Source organism: Cetorhinus maximus, chromosome 13 (assembly GCF_964194155.1).
Source record: "Cetorhinus maximus chromosome 13, sCetMax3.hap1.1, whole genome shotgun sequence".
Classification (NCBI taxonomy): domain Eukaryota; kingdom Metazoa; phylum Chordata; class Chondrichthyes; order Lamniformes; family Cetorhinidae; genus Cetorhinus; species Cetorhinus maximus.
This window is the reverse complement of record NC_135891.1, coordinates 12,063,341-12,083,282: the sequence shown is the minus strand read 5'-3', so window position 1 is coordinate 12,083,282 and position 19,942 is coordinate 12,063,341. Positions and strand designations below refer to the sequence as shown.

General features: G+C 41.4%; 1 protein-coding gene across 6 annotated transcripts in view; it reads left to right on the top strand.

Moving 5' to 3' along the window:
* The window catches only part of ncoa6 (nuclear receptor coactivator 6), a 58,747-nt gene extending 39,019 nt beyond the window's left edge, over window positions 1–19,728 (top strand). For 2 of the 6 annotated variants that reach the window (XM_078554947.1, XM_078554946.1), the window contains exons 11-15: window positions 655–717; window positions 8,529–8,594; window positions 13,895–13,931; window positions 15,701–15,858; window positions 18,603–19,728. In XM_078554947.1, coding sequence (XP_078411073.1) covers window positions 655–717; window positions 8,529–8,594; window positions 13,895–13,931; window positions 15,701–15,858; window positions 18,603–18,655 — 377 coding nt within the window. In that variant the 3' untranslated portion in view covers window positions 18,656–19,728. Of the gene's footprint in view, window positions 1–654; window positions 1,273–8,528; window positions 8,595–13,894; window positions 13,932–15,666; window positions 15,859–18,602 lie in introns of all 6 variants that reach the window. The other 4 variants (XR_013578411.1, XR_013578409.1, XR_013578412.1 and 1 more) reach the window with 4 other exon arrangements.
* Window positions 19,729–19,942: the final 214 nt, after the last annotated feature.

Genomic DNA, 19,942 nt, shown 5'->3' with positions numbered 1-19,942 from the left:
CAGGCAGTGAATTCCAGATCAGAATTTACTGCAGGAGGGGAAAAAAAATCTCCATATTGCTTCTGGTTCTTTTGCCAGTTTTCTTGGATCTGTGTTCCCTGGTTACCACCTTGCCCATGGGAACAATTTCTTCCTACCTACACTTATCAAAAAAAAACCTTATAATTTGGAACACTTATATTAAATCACCCTTTAACCTAAATAAGCTTCTACCAGTGGTGGGCTTGGTCCTAATGTTAATGGTCTTCATGAATGGACAGAGGTAACTTGCCTCTTTTTTCTTTTCCCTTTCTGCTTTCTTTTTGGGGCATTTCATGAATTTTACTCTTTCCTCCCTGTTATTATGGAGATTGGGAATTACTATGGGAAATTGTAGATTTGAGCCACCATTGGTTCAATCTATGGAATAGTGTTTGACCAACAATGTGCATCACCCTCATTTAGGATTAAGCGAAGAGTACCCTCCCATCAAATACTGATATCAATTAGTATGTTACAAAATATTTTTGTGCACGTGAGATTTCACATTGAGTCATTTTTTTTAAATTAAAAATGATTTGATTCCCCTTTGCATTACTCATTCTACCATTGTTGCCATTAGCTTAAAAGGATTGGTACCCTGCCTACTGTTTTTATGCACTTCTGTCTTGATAGGTGAGCAGATCACAGAGAAAAAAGAGGCTTTGGAACATTCGGACACAGGACCACTGGCCACAAGTAAGTCATTACAGTGTCCTATAAAGATGTTTCTTGTACAGTAGTTGTAAATATTTTAGTTAAAGATGCCTTTGGATTTGTGTTCAACTCATTCTGATTGGACAAATGGAGCGCAGCTGAGGAAACTGAGTGCAGACTTGGAGTTTAGTGAGAGGGGAAGTTTAAAGTGTTAATTTTATTCTTTAATTTTGCTCTTAAAATCTGATCTGGTGTGTAATTAGCAGTAACTGGAAAGTACTGTGTAAGCAGGCTAAGTTTTTTTTGGAGCTTAGACAGGATAAACTCACTCTGCTGTGAGAACTGAGTAGTTAATTAGCTAACTGGTTGAATCTGGTTTTCTAGCCCCAGTTCAGTTGGCTATAAATATAGGCCTCTTTAGTGCAGACTTGGCAAATGGCAAGCAGCTGGAAACTGAGTGCAGACTGGGAGTTTGGTGAGATGGGGAGTTCGGTGAATTTGGGGGGGTGGGAGGAGAGGTTCGTTTCCCTTTTCTGTTTTTCTCACCCTGTAGGAATTGGCTCTGGCTCTACTGCAGAGAAAGGAGCTGGCTGTTTGGTGAGTGGCTAAGGTCTGTTCTATTCCTAAGGTTTAAAATATTTAAAACATTGATGGTAAAGTTAATAAGATATATTAAAAAGGCTCCATAAATAAATGAATAATATAACTAAGTAATTTATTTAAAACAAATTAAGGATGGCAGTTCAGGTGATGTGTCAAGACTGCAGCATGTGGGAGCTGCTGGATAACATTGTGATCCAGGGCAAACGCGTCTGCAGTAAGTGTTTGGGGCTCGAGGAACTTTGGCTCAGTCACTGAGCTGGAGGCTGAGCTGCAGACTCTGACACATCAGGAAGGGGGATAGTTACCTGGATGCTTTGTACCAGGAGGCAGTCACACCACTTAGGATAGGGTCTTCTGATTTGGTCAGTGGTCAGAGACTGGAGGGTGTGACTGCAACTGAGGCAGATAAGGGGACCCAGAGGGCAGGAATGTGAGCCTCTGCAATTGTCCAATAGATTTGTGGTTCTCTGTTTGTTTGGATGAGAGCAGGGGCCACAGGGTGGATAAGCAAATTGACTGTGGCACTGTGGTACAGGAAGCCATTCAAGTGGAGGAGCGAAAAGGAACATAGTGATAGTAGGGGGCAATATAGTGAGGGAGATTGGCAGTGTTCTCTGCAACAAAGAGCTGTGATGCCTGCCCAGTGCAAGGGTTCAGGACACCTGCTCAGGGCTGCAGAGGAACTTGCAGTGGGAGGGGGAGGATCCAGTTTTCATGGTCCATGTAGGAACCAATGACTTAGATAGAACTAGGAAAGAGGTTCTGCATAGAGTATGAGTAGCTAGGTACTAAATTGAAATGCAGAACCTCAAAGTTATAATCTCTGGATTATTACCTGAGCCGCGTGCAAATTGGCATAGGGTACATAAAATTATGGAGATGAATACATGGCTTAAAGACTGGTGTGGGAGAAGTGGGTTGTGGTTTATGGGGCACTGACACTAGTACTGGAGAAAATGGGGGCTGTACCATTGGGACAGTCTACACCTGAACCGTGCTGCGACCAGTGTTCTTGCGAACTATATAACTAGGGAAGTAGAGAGGTTTTTAAACTAAATAGTGGGGGCAAGGAATCACATATGGAAAGATGTGGTATATCAAAGAGTAGAGACAAGATAAGAGAAGAGAATTTAATGGAAATGAGGGTCAGAGAATAAACCTAAGAATGCATCAAGAATCAAGACTAGATGTCCCAAAGATAACAAGAAGTCAAAACTAAAGGGTCTGTATCTGAATATGCGTAGCATTCATAACAAAATAAACAAATTGATAGTGCACATTGAAGTAAATAAATATGATCTAATAGCCATTACCAAAGCGCGGCTGCAGGATGACCAGGATTGAATCCTGAATATTGAGGGGTATATGACCTTCAAGAAGAATAGGAAGCTAAGTAAAAGTGGAGGGATAGCACTGTTAATAAAAGATGGCATTTGTGCAATACTTAGAGATTACCTTGGTTCAGAAGATCAGGATGTAGAATCATTCTGGGTGGAGATGAGGAATAGTAGGGGAAAGAAGTCACTATATTGGGAGTGGTCTACAGGCCCCCTAACAGTAATCACAATGTAGGACAAAGTATACAAGAAGAAATATTGGGTGCTTGTGATAAGGGAATGGCAAGAAACATGGGTGACTTTAATCTAGATATAAACTGGAAAAATCAGATTGGCAGTAGTAACCTGGATGAGGAGTTCATAGAATGCATTCAAGATAGTTTCTTAGTGCAGCATATTCTGGAACCGACCAGAGAGCAGGTTATATTAGACTTGGTGTTGTGTAATGTGACAGGATTAATTAATGACCTCAGGGTGAAGATACCCCTAGGTAGCAGTGACCACAATATGATTGAATTTTACATCCAGTATGAAAGGAGAAGAGTGGGTCTAAGACTAGTATTTTAAACTTAAATAAAGGCAACTATGTGGGCATGAAAGCTGAGCCAGCTGAAGCGGACTGGGATACTAGGCTAGAGGATAGATCAATAGAGAAGCAATGGCAGACATTTAAGGGGATTTTTCAGAATACTCTAAGTATATTCCTATTGTAAAGAAAAATTCTAAAGGGAGGACCCACCGTCCGTAGTTAACTAAAGGAGCTAGGGAAAGCATCAAACTTGAGGAAAAAGCATAAAACTGCGCAAAGATGAGTGGCAGGTCAGATGATTGGTCAGAATATAAAGAATGGCAGAGAATGACTAAAAGGTTAATCAGGAGAAAGAAATTAGAGTATGAGAGGAAGCTAGCTAGAAATGTAAAAACAGATAGCAAGAGCTTCTACAGGCATTTAAACAGGAAAAGAGTAGGTAAAGTGAGTGGTCCTCTAGAAAGTGAGAATAGGAAGTTAATAGATAATAAGGAAATGGCAGATGAAATTAACAAATATTTTGCTTCTGCCTTCACTATTGAGGATATAAAAATACATTCCAGTGATAGCTATAAATCAGGAGTTGGAAGGGAGAGAGGAACTTGGTGAAATTACAATCACTAGGGAAGCAGTACTGAGCAAGCTGCAGACTGACAAGTCTCTGGATCCAGATAGACTTCATCCTAGGGTCATAAAAGAGGTGGCTAATGAGGTAGTAGATGTATTGGTGTTAATTTTCCAAAATTCCCTAGATTCTGGAAAGGTTCAATCAAACTGGAAAGTGGCAAATATAGGCCCTCTATTCAAGAAGGGGGTGGGGGGGAGACAGAAAACAGGAAACTATAGGCCAGTTAGCTTGACATCTGTCTTGGGGGATGTATTAGAGTCGATCATTAAAGAGCTTATAGCAGGACACTTGGAAAAACACAAGTTAATCTGGAAGAGTCAGCATGGTTTTGTGAAAGGGAAATCATGTTTAACCAATTTATTAGAGTTCTTTGAAAGAGTAACGTGCTGTGGATAAATGGGAGCCTGTAAACATACTGCACTTGGATTTCCAAAAGGCATTTGATAAGATGCCATATCAAAGGTCATTGCAGAAAATAAAAGCTCATGGTGTAGGGGGTAACATATCAGCATGGATAGAGGATTGGCTGGCTGGCAGAAAATAGAGTATGCATAAATAGGTCTTTGTCTTATTGGCAGGATGGGACGAGTGGAGTCCCACTGGGGTCTCTGCTGGGGCCTCAACTTTTTACAATTTACATCAGTGACTGAGATGAGGGGAGCAAAGGCATGGTAGCTAAATTTGCAGATGACACAAAGATAGGTAGGAAAGTATGTTGTGAAGAAGACATAAGGAGGTTGCAGATGGATATAGATAAATTGAATGAGTGGGCAAATATCTGGCAGATGGAGTATAATGTGGGAAAATGTGAAGTTGTTCACTTTGGCATGAGGAATAAAAAAGCAGAGCATTACTTAAATGGAGAACAGCTGCAGAATTCTGAAGTGCAGAGGGATCTAGCTGTTCTAGCGCATGAGTCACAAAAAGTTAGTATGCAGGTACACCATGTAATTAAGAAGGCTAATGGAATGCCATCCTTTATTATGAAAGGAATTGAACATAAAAAATAAGAATGTTATGCTTCAGTTATGCAGGACATTGGTGAGATCACATCTCAAATACTCTGTAGTTTTGGTCGTCTTATTTAAGGAAGGATGTAAATGTGTTGGAGGCGGTTCAGAGGAGGTTTACTAGATTAATACTTGGAATGAGCGAGTTGTCTTCTGAGGATAGGTTAGATAGGCTGGGCTTGTTTCCACTGAAATTTAGAAGCGTGAGGGGTGACTTGATTGAAGTATACAAGATCCTGAACGGTCTTAACAAAGTGGATATGAAAAGGATGTTTCCTCTTGTGGGTGAGTCCAGAATTAGGGGGCACTGTTTTAAAATTAGGAGCTCCCCTTTTAGAACAGAGATGAGAAATATTTTTCTCAGGATTGTGCAACTTTGGAATTCTCTGCCTCAGAAGGCAGTGGAAGTGGGGTCACTGAACATTTTTAAGGCAGAAGTGAACAGATTCTTTACAGAATCACAATCACACAGTGCAGAAGAGGCCCTTCGGCCCATCGAGTCTGCACTGACACGTGAGAAACATCTGACCTACCTACCTAATCCCATTTACCAGCGCTTGGCCCACAGCCTTGAACGTTATGACGTGCCAAGTGCTCATCCAGGTACTTTTTAAAGGATGTGAGGCAACCCGCCTCCACCACCCTCCCAGGCAGTGCATTCCAGGCCGTCACCACCCCTGGGTAAAAAGGTTTTTCCTCACATCCCCTCTAAACCTCCTGCCCTCACCTTGAACTTATGTTCCCTTCAACTAAGGGGAACAGCTGCTCCCTATCCACCCTGTCCATGCCCCTCATAATCTTGTACACCTCGATCAGGTTGCCCCTCAGTCTTCTCTGCTCCAACAAAAACAACCCAAGCCTATCCAACCTCACTTGATAACTTAAATGTTTCATCCCAGGCAACATCCTGGTGAATCTCCTCTGCACTCCATCCAGTGCAATCACATCCTTCCTATAATGTGGCAAACAGAACTGCACACAGTACTCCATCTGTGGCCTCACCAAAGTTCTATACAACTCCAACATGACCTCCCTGCTTTTGTAATCTATGCCTCGATTGATAAAGGCAAGTGTCCCATATGCCTTTTTCACCACCCCACTAACATGCCCCTCCGCCTTCAGAGATCTATGGACACACACGCCAAGGTCCCTTTGTTCCACAGAACTTCCTAGTGTCATGCCGTTCATTGAATACTTCCTTGTCATAATACTCCTTCCAAAGTGTATCACCTCACACTTTCCAGGGTTAAATTCCATCTGCCACTTATCTGCCCATTTGACCATCCCATCTATATCTTCCTGTAGACCAAGACACTCAGCCTCACTGTTAACCACCCGGCCAATCTCAGTTTCATTTCAGTTTCCACAGACAAATTGTCTTTACTAATCTTCCCCAGTTTAATTAATCATGGACACACACAAACACGCAACCTTCTGTACAGAATACCACACATTCTCAAAGAATATTAAAAAAATTAACATCCATCTTCACAATTAGTAAACACCGATACAAAGAACTAATTAAGTATTCTAGCCTTGCCCTGTGTCTCTAAGAATACATCGCCCTTGTCCCTAATAGGCCCCACCCCACCCAACCTCTTACTTTACATGCCAGTAGGTGGCTTTTGGATTCCCTCCGGATTGGATCTTGAACCCATAAACTTAGAACATAACATAAGAACATGACATAAGAAACAGGAGCACAAGAAGACCAGACGCCATCGAGCCTGCTCTGCCATTCAATATCATGGCTGATCTTGAACTCCACTTTCCTGCCTGCTCCCCACAGCCCTCGATTCCCTGAGAAACCAAAAAATCTGTCTGTTTTTTAAATGCATTCAATGATGGCGGATCCACATACTCTGGAGTAGAGTATTCCAAAGATTCATGCCAGGAAGATATAATAATTTTCATAATGTCATTGGAATTTATTGCAAAGTAGAGTAATAGTGGGGTCTGTGTCTATGGGCCTGTACGTGCGTCTTAACTGAATTAGAGACAGCTGGTCTGAAGGCTTTGATGTAAGAAGAGAAGCTAGGTTTGAAATGCTAAATAGGTAAACATGAGTGAAGTTTTAGAATGTGAGGTATAAAGGGAACATTTGTATTTTTAAATAAACCAGAGTAGCTTAAATTCAAAAGAGGTGGTGAAATGTTACACCTAGCCAGAAGAACTTAAGAAACAGTGTGTTTATTTTTTTCAAAGATTACTGGTAAAATTAGTACTATGATAGATTTTTATTATCAGAGAGGTAAAGTCCAAAGATATATTGAAACTATGGGAATTTGCATTCAAAGGGGAAAATATGTATTAAGGAGAGAAGGCCGAGTGTAAGGGCAGGCATTTTAAAATCTAACACAAGTGTGAAAAGCCTCCAGCACTAAGCCCCAAGCTGCTGTTTACAAAGAATTGAAGTTAAGAAAACTCACTTTGAATTTGACTGTTCAGGGTATCATGTTACTTTGCCTGGATCTTCTAAAATCTATGCATTTTTACTGTTGCCTTAACGGAGGTGTAACTGGGAGATTAACTAGGGGAGCTAGGAGTTATCATTGTAGTAACTTGTAGACCTGTGTGGGTGCTTAATATTATTTCTTTTATTAATAAATGTTTAATTTAGTTTTGTAAAAAAAAACCCTCTAAGACTCAGTGGACTTATTACTACTAAATTCAAGGCACGCCTCTTGAAATAAATATACAAATTGCAACAGTTGTCGCAGTTGTTTCAAGTTTTCCTTTGGGATTTGAGCAGCTCAGCATTTACCATCGGCTGCGCCATAACAATTCACAGCCCTTTTGGGTAAAGGAAGTTCTTCTCATCTCAGTCCCAAAAGATCAATCCCCTTATCCTGAAACTGTGCCCTCATGTTCTAGACTTCCCAGCTAGATGAAAAAGCCCCTCAGCATCCATCTGTCAAGCCCTTTCATAATCCTGAATGTTTCATTGAGATCACCTCTCATTTTTCTAAACTCTAAAGAATATCGACACCAGTTTACTCAGCTTCTCATCATAGGACAATCCTCCCATCTCAAGAGTCAATTTAGTGAACATTTGCTGTACCACCTCCAATGCACGTATATCCTTCCTTAAATATGGAGACCAAAATTACACAAAGTATTCTAGGTGTGGTCTCACTGAAGCTCTTACATTTGTAGCAAGACTTATTTATTCTTGCACTCCAATCCCCTTGCAATGAAGGCCACAATGCTATTTGCTTTCTAAGTTGCTTACTGTACCTGAATGCCAACATTTTATATTCTATGTATGAGTACACCCAATTCTCTCTGAACATCAACATTTACAAGTTTCACACCTTTTTAAAAATATTCAATTTTTGTATTTTTATGACCAAAGTGAATAACCTCACATTTTCCCACATTATAATCCATCTGCCACCCTGTTGCCCACATACTTAACCTGTCTATATCTATATCATGTGTGATTAATTCCCCTCATTATTCTGACCAGGAATAGTTGGTGTCATTATATGCAGCTGTTTGCAGCAACCTGCTGTATGCAAATTGGCTGCTGTGTTTGTCTACCTTAACAGTGGCTGCACTTTAAGAGTACGTTAATGACTGAGACACTCTGGCTGTCCTTAGAATGGGAAAAGCACTGCATAAATGCAAGGGCATCCATTCCTGTCTCTCGTAATATAGTGTTGTAAATATTGTGATCATACTGTCTAATTATTACTACTATGAATCTATTATTCTCTAAGAATATTACTTTCTCTTATTTTCAGCACCTCAAGTTGTTCCAGAACAAGTGTCACCCAGTACAGTGCAACAAGGGACCATTGTGAAAAACGGTAGGACAATCACAATTGAAATATTACAATCTCCAAATAAATTTAAATGCATTCACTTGATTCTAATTATGGTATGATTCTTAGCCAATGATTTTATTGTAGTAATATACATTTTAATCTACAAAAATAGCATGGCGGTTTAACATTTAACATTCACATCGAGTTGCTTCAAAAGGAACATACGTGAGAACTTCTCTGAAGGCTCGATGGTACTGTCACCTTCTCTGAGCCATGTAGATGTACAAAGTTCCAGGATTAATCCCTGGCCTATGTTGACCTAGTTGACCTCAGCTGACACTAGAATTGTTCATCAACATCCTGGAATTATGGAAAGAAACAATTAGTTAGAATTCCTGCTGACAATTTTCATGCAACACATCTTTTGGAAGATGGTGCAGTTGTGTAGGTGAGGATGAGGTTTAAGTCTAGCTGTGATGTCCTCCATCATAGGATACTATCCTGGCACTCGCAGTGAATAGTACTAACATGGGTGAGATACAAAAGGGTGACTGATGTCTGTGGAACAATAGCCTTGGCTTCATGGGATAAAATTAACCTGGAAATAAAAAAATGGAAGGTGCAATGATGCTCGAGTTATTGACTCCTGCCCTTTTCTTTCCCTGTTTAGTTATAAGATTCTTGTCTTTAGGAAATTTAGTATTATCATATGTGCCATTCATTCAGAAGCTGACTGGTTGCCTTCATTGAGAGTTTCAGTAAATTTAGCAGAAAATTAGGCCACATTTTTGAATTGCCTTTTGGACATCTCTAGTTCAAAATGGTGGAACTGTGGCAGAATTCCAGGCGATGATTAGAAACCTTATAAAAAGAGCCCAGGCTACATTTTCACAAGAAGCAGCATTATGGAATGAGAGCCCAAAAACCATCACACAAAAATCCTGGAATCCAATGTGATGGAAATGGAATTTGACCTGCTTAGTCAGTGCAAACTACTGTTCCTAATTGTGAGCAATTTTAGCAACGTGTGTTTAACATTGAAAACAGCACTGAAATTGTTTTATTGGTAATATACACATGCACAAAAGCAAACCAATACAGTTACAAAAGTGGAAGTTATAACTTGGACAAGTAATTTGACTTGGTACATAATCCCCCAACAAATCATGCGAGTTGACATGTATTACAAATTTTGTCCCAGTACTGCAATTTTGCGTAAAAAGCCCCATTCCAATGAAAAAAATGACTTGCTCTAGCTATCAGCTCCTGAGGATTTTGCTCCTTTGCCTCCTCTTCTATTATTACATTATGAATGTTAGCTTTGACTCTCAGATGGCATTCCAACCTCAGTCAGAACATCATGGCTTCCAGCCTTACTCTAGAGACTTGAGCATGTAACCTATGCTGATACATCCATGTAGCGCACCCACGAAAATGCGAATTAGGAGCAGGAGAATGCCAAACGGGCCCTTGAGCATGCTGCGCCATTCAGTAAGGCCATGGCTGAACTGATTGTGGCCTCAACGTCACATTCCACCTACTCCTGATAACTCATGCCTCCCTTGTAAGTGAAGAATCTATCTACCTCTGCCTTAAAAATATTCATTGGCCCTGCCTCCAGTGCGTTCTGGGGAAGAGAGTTCCAAAGATTACGAACCTCTGAGAAAATAATTTCTCCTGATCTCCATCTTAAATGAGAGACCCCTTATTTTTAAACTCTGTCCCCTAGTTCTAGTCCCTCCCACAAGGGAAACAACCTTTCAGCATCCACCCTATCAAGTCCCCACGGGATCGTCATATGTTTCAATAAGATCACCTCTCAATCTTCTAAACTTTAATGGATATAGGCACAACCTGTCCAACATTTCCTTGTAAGATAACACCAACGGCCTTCCCTCTGCCCCCTCCCCCCCAATCCCAGGTACCAGTCAAGTGAACCTTCTTTGAACTGCTAATGCATTTATATCCTTTCTTAAATAAGGAGACCAAAACTGTACTCTAGATGTGGTCTCACCAGTGCCCAATACAACTGTAGGAAAACACCCCTATTTTTATATTCCATTCCCCTTGCAATAAACGACAGCGTTCTGTTTGCCCTCCTAACTTTTCCTGATTAATGTACCAGGACACCCAGATCCCCCTGTACCTCAGAGTTCTGCAGTCTCTCTCCTTTTAATAATATGCTGCTTTTCTATTCTTCCTGCCATAGTGGACAAATTCATATCTTCCCACGTTATAGTCCATCTGTCAAATTTTTTGCCTTTTCACTTAACCTATCCATGTCCCTTTGCAGACTGCTCATGTCCTCTTCTCAACTTACTTAGTTACTTTCCTATCTATCTTTGTGTCATCAGCAAATTTAACAACCACGCATTTCAGCCCCTTCGTCCAAGTTATTGATATAAATTGTAAATAGTTAAGGCCCAGCATTGACCCCTGTGGCACTCCACTCGTCACATCTTGCCAACCTGAAAAAGACCCATTTATGCCTACTCTCTGCTTCCTGTTAGCTAACCAATCCACTATCCATGATAATGTGTTACTCCCTACGCCATGTTTTGCATAGCAACCTTTGATGTGGTACCTTGTCAAATGCCTTCAGGAAATCTATGTACAGCACACCCACAGGTTTCCCCATTATCCACATTGTTTTTTACTTTTTCAAAGAGCTCCAATAAATTAGCCAAACATGATTTACCTTTCACAAAACCACATTGACTCTCCTTGATTGCATTAAGATTTTCTAAGTGCCCCATTATAATCTCCTTAATAATTCCAACAATTTCCCTCTGACGGATGTTAGGCTAACTGGCCTGTAGTTTCCTGCTTTCTGTCATCTTCCTTTCTTGAATAGAGGAGTCACATTCACTATTTTCCAAATCAAATGGGACCTTTCCAGAATCTAGATAATTTTGGAAAATTAAAACCAATGCATCTACTATCTCTGCAGCCACTTCTTATAAGACCCTATGATGAAGTTCATCAGGACCTGGGGATCTGTCATCCTTTAGTTCTAATAATTTTCCGGTATCCTTTCCCTGGTGATTGTAATTGTTTTAAGCTACTCCCTCTCTTTCACCACCTGATTCACAATTATTTCTGGAATGTTATTTGTAGCCTCTACAGTGAAGACAGATGCAAAATATCTGTTCAATCCATCCGCCATTCTCTTAATAATTTCCCATCCTCACTCTCTAGAGGACCAATGCTCACCTTAACTTTTTTTCCCTATGTTTAGCTAGCTTTCATATTCTAATTTCCCCCTCCTTATTAATAATCTTTTAGTCATTCTTTACTGTTCTTCATATTTTGTCCAATCTTCTGACCTGCCACTTATCTTTTTGGAATTATACGCTTCAATTTGATACTATCTTTAACTCCTTTAGTTAGCCACGTATGGTGTGTCCTTGACTTAGCCTTCCTTTCTTACTAGAATGTATCTTTTAAGTATTCTCAAATATCTCCTTAAATGTCTGCTGCTGCATTTCTGCTGATCTATTCCTTAACCTAATTTCCCAGTTCACCATAGCCAGCTCTGTCTTTCTGCCCTCATAATTGCCCTTATTTAGATTTAAAACACTGGTCATAGGATCCACTCCTCTCTCCCTCAAACTGAATCTGAATTCAATCATATCATGATTACTGCTACCTAGAAGCACCTTCACTTTGAGGTCATATTTAATCCTGTCCCATTGCACATTACCAGATCTAGTGTAGCCTGCTCTGCGGTTGATGCTAAAAAGGTGCTGCTCTAAGAAAACACTCAGTGAACTCATCACCTAGGCTACCTTTTCCAATCTATATGTAGATTAAAATCACCCATAATGTACCTTTCTCACAAGCCCCCATTATTTCTGCCCGTATATCCCGCCCTACAATGTGGTTACTGTTAGGCGGTCTCTAAACCACTTCCGCAAGTGACTTCTTGCCTGTACCATTTCTCTTCTCCACCCAAATTGATTCTACACCTTGATCTCCAGAACCAAGGTCAACTCTCGCAATTGTATCAATGCCATCCTTAATTAACAGAGCTACCCCTCCACCTTTTCCTAGCTTCCTGTCTTTCCTAAATGTCATGTACCCTTGAATATTCATGTCCTAGCCTTTGTCATCCTGCAGTTATGTCTCTGTAATAGCTATCAGAGCGTACATATTTTTATTTCTGCTGTCAATTCATCTGTTTTGTTACAAATGCTACCTACATTCAGATACAGAGCCTTTAACTCTGTCTTTTTACCTTTTTGTAACCTCTCGCCTCATCTGCTGGTGCACTTTTAGGTTTGTACACTCTGTCCCTTCCTGCCACACTCTGATCATCATTTCTCTTATTCCTGCTTTGCTCTTTTGCCTTGTCTTCTCTATTTAATTTACCACATCTTCCCAAACTTGATTCCTTACCCCAAATATTTGGTTTAAAGCCCCCTCTACCGTCCTAGCTATATGACTCGCCAGAACTCTCGTCCCTGCACGGTTCAGGTGAAGACCATCCCAACGGTACAGCTCCCACTTTCCTCAGTACTGGTACCAGCGCCTCAAAAAATCGAAACCCATTTCCCACACCAATCTTTGAGCCATGCATTTAACACTCTAATCTGATTTACCCTACACTGGTTTGTTCATGGCTCAGGTAGTAATCCAGAGATTATTACCTTTTGAGGTTCTGCTTTTTAATTTAGCCCCTAGCTGCTCATGCTCCCTCAGTCTCTTTCCTAGTTCTACCTATGCCATTGGCACCTAGGTGGACCACGACCACTGGGTCCTCCCTCTCCCACTACAACTTCCTTTCCAGCCCAGAGCAGCACAAATGTCTGGCTTAAAACTGAGCTCAATATGTGAAGATTCCAGTGAGTTTTGAATCATGACTCCACATTTACAAGACCAGTGCTCTGAGCCTCGAGGGATAATTTCACTTTCAAAGGTGCAGTCTTACAGGTGACCCATTAGACTAATATTGCATCTACCCTCTTGGTTAAATGATTCCGTGGCACTATTTTCAAGAAGAGCAGGGAAATTTTCCTGATGTGCTGGCCAACGTCTATCCCTTAGAGTATTTTGTAATTTATCTCATTACTGTTTATGGGGCCCTGTAGTTTTTGCTACCTTACAACAGTGACTACACTTCACAGGTATTTCATTAGCTGTAAAGTGCTTTGATACATCCTGAGCTTGTGAAATGCAAATTTTTGCTCTTTCTCTTTTCTGTCTCTCCTTTTCTCTCCCTCTCTTCCCTTGCTGTCATATGAATGGGATGATTAGTTTGGAGCTGTAAATGTGTTCTTAGAATAAACTTTTCAGTTAAAATGCCTTGTTTCCATTAATCAATTTGTGGGTTTTTTATGCAGGAGAAGACTTAAATGTTGGAAATGAAACGGGTCAGAGGTATGTCTATGTTGCTAGTATTAGTCAATTTAAACAAATTTTATAAAGGCAGAGGTACCAACAGCACTGATTCACTTGCAATTTTAAATCTTTTTTTTAACATGATGACCGAGAAGCTTTAGTGCAGAGAGGTACTGTTTACATTTTCCTCATGAATTACAAGCATTAACTTTGGGTAGAGATGAATTAAGTGTTGTCCTAGAGGCAACTGGCTTCCTCGTTTCTGCAACTACCATTGAACCGGCATTGGTAGGTGGGTGAAACCTGTGGGAGGAATCACAGATATGAACATTTCTTTGCCATTTTGCTGTATTGTACTGGCAGCTTGGTTTGATAGCATGCACGTTTTATTTAAGTTTCAAGTGTTTTTAATTTGTTTAACTTTTTTTTTAAAGTCCAAAGGTCCTTGGGTTTAGAACTTTTCATGGGTTTGATGATAATTGAAACAACAGTACCTGAATCAAGCTGCACGCCTACTGCCTATGTATGTGCATCTTCTTGGAATTATTATTAGAAAATGAAGCTTTTAGCTCTTCAGAATGATCCTGATTTCAAAATAAGCCAATGGGGCCAAATTAGTTTATTGTCAGAATTTATTTGATCCTCCTTTTTTCTGCGTTTCCCCACCCCCACCACCGCTCCCCCTGCAACCACACCTGATCATTTTAATATTTTCATTCCTTATTTGCCAGTCACCCAGTGGGGGTGGGGGGTTTTGGCAGGGGGGAGGGGTGGAGTGTGGGGGGATTGTGGGTGCTGCTGCTGGTGCAGAGGAAGCAATCTATTCACTAATAGCCTGAACTTTGAAGGTCTCCTTATAGAAATTATTTCTGTCTGAGAGAGAGAGGAAGTGCTTGGCTTCATTCAGTGTCACTGGTGGTGGCAGCCCAGCAGGATTGAGAGGAACCCGAAACACAAACAGATCAGCCATGATCTTATTGAATGGCAGAACAGGCTCAAGGGGCCAAATGGCCTGCTTCTGCTTCTATTTCCTCTGTTCGTAAAATGTAGACTCTAATGCTGTGTTGGACTGCTTCAAATTCTTGAATTTCTATTTGTTTACTTTTATTGAGCAAATTGAAACTCTCCAGTCTAATGATAAGAAAAGCAATCATGACTATTGCCCTGTTATAAGAAGAAAAAGGCTAGCTTCTTGATAAGCTTTGATTGTTACTGGGCTGAGTCAAAGGAAGTTCTGATCAGTCATATCAACCTTCAGTTTGGTTTTGGAATGCAGCTGAACCTGAAGTTATTGTCACCAGTTTTAGTTTAAATCGTCTTTCAAATGTCTTTCTCTCTCAACCCAGAGAATGCAGAGGTGTGGAAAAGCAGGCAACAGGGGAGTATCCTGCTCTAGTATTGAGATGCCAAGCCAGGAGTTAAATGACTCCTTTTCTGGAGAGTGGAATGATCATGAGATGAAATTCCCTGCTGTGTGTCCTCAGGAAAGGAGCCAAGTCCTATCAAAGTTACTAGTTTTGTTTTTCACCAAACATTGGCTAAAATTATTGAAGCAAAGGGGTCTGGCCTTAAAAATTACTGTTCAATCAGAGTTAATTGATTGCTTTGAAGACTAGAATGGGAAGCAGCAGTAGATTCTGGTAATAAGTGTACTATTCTGGGCTAGCATTTTTTCTGGCTATTTGTGGAATCCAAAAATAAGCCTTAAAATTATATTTTCTTTTCTCTTGAGTGTTTCTATATTTCTATTAAAAGCCTTTTTTTTTAATAAAAGGAGGAAATAATCCTCACTTACTTTTTGATGGCAGTGAAGCAAAGAACAATCTAGAAAAATCAAAAAGCCCTAGTAGGAGAAATATAAAGACTGAAAAAGAGAGTGAGGAGTCTTCAACCCTTCAGGAATCTTCTGAAAATGGACAGCGGAAAAGGCCTTCACGACCAGGCTCTTCAACAGGGGCAGCAAAAGGTAGAGCTCGTTCTTTTAATAGCCCCAGGTTCATAATATTTTAGCAGGTGTCTGCTCTGACTTCATTCCCTAAAATGAAGGTGGATAGTAGGTTCAATTTTCAAATGTCAGATTTTTCTGACATAGAAATATTTGTTAATTTGCCCAGAGCTCTGCCTATGAGTATGTGGGTAAAGGGACTGTGTACCACCTGGCGGTACATGGGACTGCCTGTGCACCACCTGGCGGTACATAGGACTGCCTGTGCACCACCTGGCGGTACATGGGACTGCCTGTGCACCACCTGGCGGTACATGGGACTGCCTGTGCACCACCTGGCGGTACATGGGACTGCCTGTGCACCACCTGGCGGTACATGGGACTGCCTGTGCACCACCTGGCGGTACATGGGACTGCCTGTGCACTACCTGGCGGTACATGGGACTGCCTGTGCACCACCTGGCGGTACATGGGACTGCCTGTGCACCACCTGGCGGTACATGGGACTGCCTGTGCACCACCTGGCGGTACATGGGACTGCCTGTGCACCACCTGGCGGTACATGGGACTGCCTGTGCACCACCTGGCGGTACATGGGACTGCCTGTGCACCACCTGGCGGTACATGGGACTGCCTGTGCACCACCTGGCGGTACATGGGACTGCCTGTGCACCACCTGGCGGTACATGGGACTGCCTGTGCACCACCTGGCGGTACATGGGACTGCCTGTGCACCACCTGGCGGTACATGGGACTGCCTGTGCACCACCTGGCGGTACATGGGACTGCCTGTGCACCACCTGGCGGTACATGGGACTGCCTGTGCACCACCTGGCGGTACATGGGACTGCCTGTGCACCACCTGGCGGTACATGGGACTGCCTGTGCACCACCTGGCGGTACATGGGACTGCCTGTGCACCACCTGGCGGTACATGGGACTGCCTGTGCACCACCTGGCGGTACAGGCTGTGGCGCTGCTCCTTAAGCTAGTAGACCACACAGCCTATAAAGTCCGAGTTCAAGTTCTAGTCTTTGAGTTATCTAATCTCAGCGAGGACAGCATTTGGTGCTGCAATTGGCCTTAATCCCACATCCCCCCCCCCACTCCCAAAATCTAGTTCCAGGGTTGGAGATAAGGGGAAAGGTTCAGGTCCTTTGTTGTCCAGTGATATTTTACTCCCTGCTCTAATTTAAAAAGTGTGTAGATGTATTATTATGGTATTAGCTATAGAGCCTTCTCCTTTGGGCCATTGCTGACCCTCTCTGTTTAGGCTCTGAAGTTAGTGAGAGTTTGCACAGAAAAAAGGCTTGCAATTATATTGCACCTTTCACGACCACCAAATATCCCAAAGCACTTTACAGCTGATGAAGTACAATTTGAAGTGTGGTCACGTTGTAAACAACAAGAGTGGCTATGTCCCAGCTTGCGTCAGCATGCTCTGGAGAGGAGGGCATGGGAATGGAGAAATTGGGTCTGAGCACCAAGCCATCACTTTGTTCCCAGAAGCAGACTTGCTGTGGTTGGAAATTGTTGATCTTGCAAAACCGGTACTGAACAGCATCATGGAACCTTGAACTCATGTTAATTCAACTTCATCTGGAGTGTACAGTGAGAGTGTATAATATTCTCATTTTCATATTAGTGAAGTATTAAAATGCTAATGTGGGCGGAGGGGGGTGTGGGGGATGGTATTGCATTTCATGGAGAGTGTTTGTTCCATTTATGTTGACAGTTACCAGTATATTTTTAGATCTTTCTTTCATGTGTGCTGTGCCTGAAGACAGGTCCTTGGCTCTTTGTCTGCTGAGCTGCTTTTCTGGGCAGTTTTTGTCAGTGGTGGTTTACCATTGCCTTCCATTCTCAGGGGCAGGGTGAGGAGGCAGGTACAAGTCCTCTCAGCCAGAACAGGAATCGAACCTGTGCTGTTGGTGCTAATCTAATCCACACGCTGGCCATATAAATATACTCAACGTTTGGGTGATGCCTGATTAATTTACTGGTGAAGGCTTCCTCTTTGAAAAGCTGAGTGGCAAACAGGAGCACCTTAGGAGGAAGAGACTGAGTAGAGTAACTTTAATATTTTATTAGTCGTCGTTATGGTTGGGAAAGAGTCCTGAAATGTTCTAATTTTTCAAAACTGTGTCCTACCACACACACTTTACAAATAAAATGCAAACTGTCTCTTTAAGGTGCACAGTGGACTAAAAATAAGAGGTCAGTACTGGATTTTGTAACATGTAATGAAGAGTCTAATTTTATCTGCTCAGTTTTTGTTGAACTCTAACTTATGTTGCATTATGGTCCTGTGACACTTTGGCCAAGAGGCCATTACTTATGTGCAAACCTGAGTAATAGTGTTGGCAGGCACTTTGACCCATGGGGGCATTCCAGCCGAACTCAACTCCATCTTCACCCAGTATCCACCTCCTGCAGATCATGATGACTGTGAACCCTGATTATGTGGGTCCTCTTTTTGGGTAAATCATCATCTCTGGCCCATGGGCAGAGGCCAGATATTGCAATACTCACATTTATGTCATAGTACATCATGTGAAATGCTCTCAGAGGTTTGTGTTTCACACTTATTGTGTGGGACTCCTCCTGTAGTAATGTAGCTCAAGTATTGAACCTCATTCTTTCTTGGACGGTAGCTCAGATGCACCTCAGATACTGCGTTTACTAATTAAACTATCTTGGAATATCTGTTTTTTTTTTAAACAAAGAAACAAAGGCTTATTTTCTTTCCCTCCTTTTTCTTCTAGATACCAGTACAGGCACCAGCCCTACACAAACAAAACGAAGGAAATCCAAATGAAATCTCTCCATTGTAAACGTGTGAAGTGTAAATGTTTGTGAATTTAAATAATTTTTTCCAAGCTACTTTTCTAGCATGAACTTGTGTATAGAAGACTGTTTTAATATTTGTCCCACTGAAATGTGACTTTAAAAAAAAAAATCTTTAAATCCTGAAACTGTTTAACAAGGTAAAAACCTGTCATACAGCCAGTAAAAACTTCCCCGAATGTAACTGTACTGGTAATTTCTGTTGCAAAGCTAAAGTAAATTGCCAGCTTTTGTCACTGTCAGAACCTTGTTAGAATGTAGTATGTTGTTTTTAATGTGGTATTTACTGACTGTTGAAGTGAGTGTTTAAGTCTTAAGTACTGTATGTGAATATTTGTACCAGGGTGCAATAAAGCCCATCTCCACTGGATAGTTGAGTCCAAAGCAGTATCCCTTTCCAGTTAGTCTATACAGTTATTTTGCCTAAATTACTTGCTGATGCACTTCATTTTCCTTCCTCTTCATTCTGGGAGGGCAAGACGGGTGCAAAATACTGTGGATGCTGAAAATCTGAAACAAAATCAGAAAATGCTGGAAATAGCTCATTCAGGTGTGACAAAATTTAATCAATGTGAAGTGTTAACTGTTTCTCTCTCCACAAATGTTGCCCAACTATTTCCGGCAATTTCTGTTTTTATCTGAGGAAGAGCACAGCTTAACTGCGAGGTGGAATTCAAGAACCAATCTCGAGGCAGATTTCGATGACTCTGTGTCACGGACAGTGAGATTGTAATAGCAGTGCAGCAATTAATTTTGAGTGTGGGGAAATAGTGAGCGTGGTTAATCACCTCTGCAAAGTCTGGTATCGAGCGTAACGCTAAGCACCAGAAAGCAATTGAAATTTTATCTTGGGTGGCGATTGGACTAATGGCAGTTAGGTAATGCAACAAATAATATAATTTAGACTCCCCTCAGCCAGTACAATACAATATTTCCACCCAATCATGCTACGTAAGGTTTTGTCCGCTGTGTACAGTTCAACCCATTTGTGTATCAGAATAAAAATTAAATGTAGAAATACAAATTATAAAGAATTCAAACCTCTGGTGATAGCTGTTTATTAAACACTTTTTGACAGCCTGCTTCTATTTGACCTTGTGAATGTCAGGTGTATTAGAATGCAGTTTCTTAACTTGTGAACTTTCAGCTGGTGTAGTGTTCATACTCGTTGCTCAGTGGTGCCTATATAATTCTCCTCTGGCAGGAGAGCTGGTTTGTCAGTTGAGGATTCTCTGACTCAACTCTCCCCAAACGTTTA